Below are 3,642 nucleotides of genomic sequence, written 5' to 3' on the forward strand. Positions count from 1 at the left end.
GTAAACTGTAAAATTATCACTGAGAGATTACCGCTTTTTCTGCAGTCAGTGATTGACTTCTATGCAAAGTCATTTCTCAACTTGTGTTCCGTGCCATGTCATGCCTGTTGAGTGTTGATTTACTTCATATTAAGAAACTACTGCACTAAAACATTAATTCATAAATGTATATCATGTGATTTTATTTCTTTTTCTCAGTATAAATAACACGTACCCTGACTGTTCTACTCTTTGAATAAAATCACTTCATTCAAGCATTAGGGAGTGCAAAGGGTTATGATGGAGGGGTGTTAATCATGAGGATCCTGCCAAGTGGTATGATAGCATTGTTTTATACATGTCCTTGGCTAGGCCTCAGTTTCAAAATCAGTCCTTGGTCCTTGGCCTTGGCCTCGGAAGCAAGTCCTTGGTCCTTGGCCTTGGCCTTGGAAGTCAATTCCTTGGCCTTGGCCTCGGCCTTGGGAGTCAAGTCCTTGGCCTTGGCCTTGGCCTCGGGTTGCCGGTCCTTGGACACATCCCTGCCAATTTGTATGCCTGTGCGGTCTTTCGCCCAGAAAGTAATCATGTAGTACCCTCTCATACCGCTAGGGAGCAGCAACAGCTGGCCAATTGCCTTGTGTTTCGACGAGAGACAAGCGAATTTGTGACGCATTAATGCAGGACGACGGTGAAACAATAAATATGAAAGATGATAAAATACTGTTTTCTTTGTGTCACATTTTCAGCTAGTGGTGTGCCGCGAGATTTTTTTCAATGAAAGAAGTGTGCATTGGCTCAAAAAAGTTTGAAAAACACTGGATTAAGGTACACTGCTGCACGTCTACAGTGAAGTACCCTACCATTGCTAGTTAGAACGAATAGTTGACAGGTGATTGGAATAATGGGAGGATGGATCGAGCAGCTCATTCTCTTTCAGTCGCTTTTTTGAAGAATTGGGTAACAATGTCCAAGAGACGCACGTTCTGAGCCACGCACATTTAACGTCACACATTTTAAAATGTAGAATGTAAGAATGGCAACTCCATTTGGATAAAACAATACCTTCCCCTCACATACATGTACATTATGTTGATAGGCATGAAGCATTTGTCTGATGCCACATCAATCTAATCTTCCCCGGGGCCTTCAGAATCAGTAGTTCCAGCTGATGTAATTTAAACTATGGTGGCATTGGGACTTTTTCTTCAACCAATCAGATTTCAGATTCTAGCTTCCTGCTGCAAAATCATCATACAGTATTTCTATCCACTGATTGATTGGTCGGAGCAAGTTAAGTTTGAATAGCAAAAAATGCCTGTCTATTGTGATATGCACACATTAATATGTTGAACAACTGTCATTTCTGATGAATAAAATATTTAATTCTTGTATGTTTTTTCTTGTTATTGTACTGTATAATTATTTTATTCTGAACTGCTACAGAAGATGGAATCGTGGGAAAATTGCATGCGGTGTTTTCTATAATATTAGGTTTCTATCAATGCGATGAGATAGTGGTTGTATAAGGAGATGGATTAAGTCAGGTAAATCCCCATCGAAAGCCCAGGCACCAAATGCAAGGCCCACGACTGACAATATCAGATGGTAAATGTTGCTAGAAATGCTCAATTAGTGTGATGTCATCAGATCATTTTTTTCTGAGAATAAGACATAATTTAAGTTAAAACTGAGCTCTTCTCTTTCAGAATGGACGTAAACTAATGCCCAGATGCATCCCTACTGCTCAGAAGGACACAGTCAAAAAAGTGCAAGGTGCTCCAACTGATGGTGGCTTGAATGACTACTTCTTCACACCTTTAGATGGTATTGACTGAAGAACAAAACAGAAACTGTGCAATGCCTGATTTGACTGGAAAAAATACTGAGCATTAGTAAAAATACATGCAGCTTAATCTTGCAGCACACTATTCAAGTCTCATTATTGTGTGTGTGTGTGTGTGTGTGTGTGGAGGTGGTGGTGGGGGTGTGTTGGGGGGGTTGACCGTGTTTGGGTTTGTAGACAGATATGGGTCTTGCACTAGCTTTTAGATTGATTGCAAAATAAATAATAAATATTTTCCTGATTAAATATTCAAACTGCAGTATTGTTAGTTTTTATTTGTGCAGTGCAAGTCTGTGGGAAAATTCATTTAATGTCAGTGATGCAGTCTTCATCACTGAAAACTATTAAAACTGCTAAAACTGATCTTCCTAAACTACTACCTTTCTGACTGTGTGAATAAATTACTATCAATTATTCGCTGAGTCTGTGAGCGATCTACAGGGAGTTGTTTGTTATCAACTTAGTTCGGTTCCTACAACAGTGATGTAAAGCAATATAAAATAGAGATATACAGTAATCATCAAATGTACAAAACAATACAATACAAGACATCTTTATTTATACAATGCTTTCACAACAGCCGAGGCTGTAACAAAGTGCTTTCCAGAACAGTGAACATAAAATTACAAACTATAACAGAACACATAACATAAAACATGGACAGGCATACAATCGTTACAACTATTCCTGCATCTGGCTTGAATGCCAATTGTGTGTAATCTAATATGGTACACATGAAAATTGGTTTTCAGTCATAAAGATCCTCTATCTCTCTCTCTCTCTCTCTCTCTCTCTCTCTCTCTCTCTCTCTCTATCTCTCTCTCTCTCTCTCTATCTCTCGCTCTCGCTTTAAGGGTGTTCACACGGCACACATTTGCTCCGGTGCTGCACCGATGTATTTTGTAGCAATATATCTTACACCGGAGCAAATTTTGTGGAGCGTTCACACGTACAAAGCCGCTGAGCGTGTTAACTCCGGTGCAGCCTCGGTGCAGCCCCACTTGCGTTCACACGGCAGTTTCTGCAGAATCAGAATCAGAACCGCCTTTATTGTCATTGTATAGAATACAACGAAATTTGGGTGCCACTCCTTAGTGCATTTCGTAAAAAAAAATAAAATTAAAAAAAATAGAATAAAATAAAATTCGCAAAACGATAGAAAACAAAGAGCTGTCGTGTTGGTTCTTTTTAAAACAGACACAACTCAAGCAACTGCTGTACAGGCACGTCCTTCTCCTTCTCGGTCTCCGTGCCTTCCGCTCGAGAGGCGTTCAATGACCGCCCCGAAAACGTAAATCAACGATGACTTCAATGACACTCAGAAAAGCAAACATATAATGGGCCAAACAGAAAATCAAGAGAGGATATCACAAAATAAATTCTATGGGGTTGTTGTGAACACACAACAGAGGAACAAACTACAAAAACAACTCAGAGACACAGCATGAAAGCAACGCATTCTAGCCGTATGTAATCAACTCTTCTCATGCGTAGCGAGGCTACTCCCCCGGCAAGTGTTTCTCAAATAGTGGGGCGCGAGGCTCCTTCAAGGGGGGCGCGTTCTACCTCGGGGAACATGCTTTTTTATTTTTTTTTTACTGTCCTCCACTACGTTAGGGGGCAGTGGCACTCTAATTGGCAGAGTTTGCGCCGGGAGCATTCTCAGGGAGGAAATGTGACGAGGCGCATGTAGCGCTTGGCTTCTATGTGACTGCGGTGGCAGACGAGGAAAGATCGATGTGCTTACTGTGTCTAAAAATTTTGGTAGCGGACTGCATGAAGCCAAATAAATTAAGGCGTCACTTAAAGACATTACACCC

At 40.7% G+C, this 3,642-nt stretch overlaps 1 protein-coding gene across 1 annotated transcript in view; it reads left to right on the plus strand.

Moving 5' to 3' along the window:
• The window catches only part of LOC109515717 (cilia- and flagella-associated protein 100), a 13,076-nt gene extending 11,169 nt beyond the window's left edge, over nucleotides 1-1,907 (plus strand). The window contains exon 16 of the mRNA XM_019869681.1: nucleotides 1,686-1,907. Coding sequence (XP_019725240.1) covers nucleotides 1,686-1,814 — 129 coding nt within the window. The 3' untranslated portion in view covers nucleotides 1,815-1,907. The remainder of the gene's footprint in view (nucleotides 1-1,685) is intronic.
• The last annotated feature ends 1,735 nt before the right edge of the window (nucleotides 1,908-3,642 follow it).

This window comes from Hippocampus comes, unplaced genomic scaffold (assembly GCF_001891065.2).
Source record: "Hippocampus comes isolate QL1 unplaced genomic scaffold, H_comes_QL1_v1.1 scaffold9, whole genome shotgun sequence".
Lineage (NCBI taxonomy): Eukaryota > Metazoa > Chordata > Actinopteri > Syngnathiformes > Syngnathidae > Hippocampus > Hippocampus comes.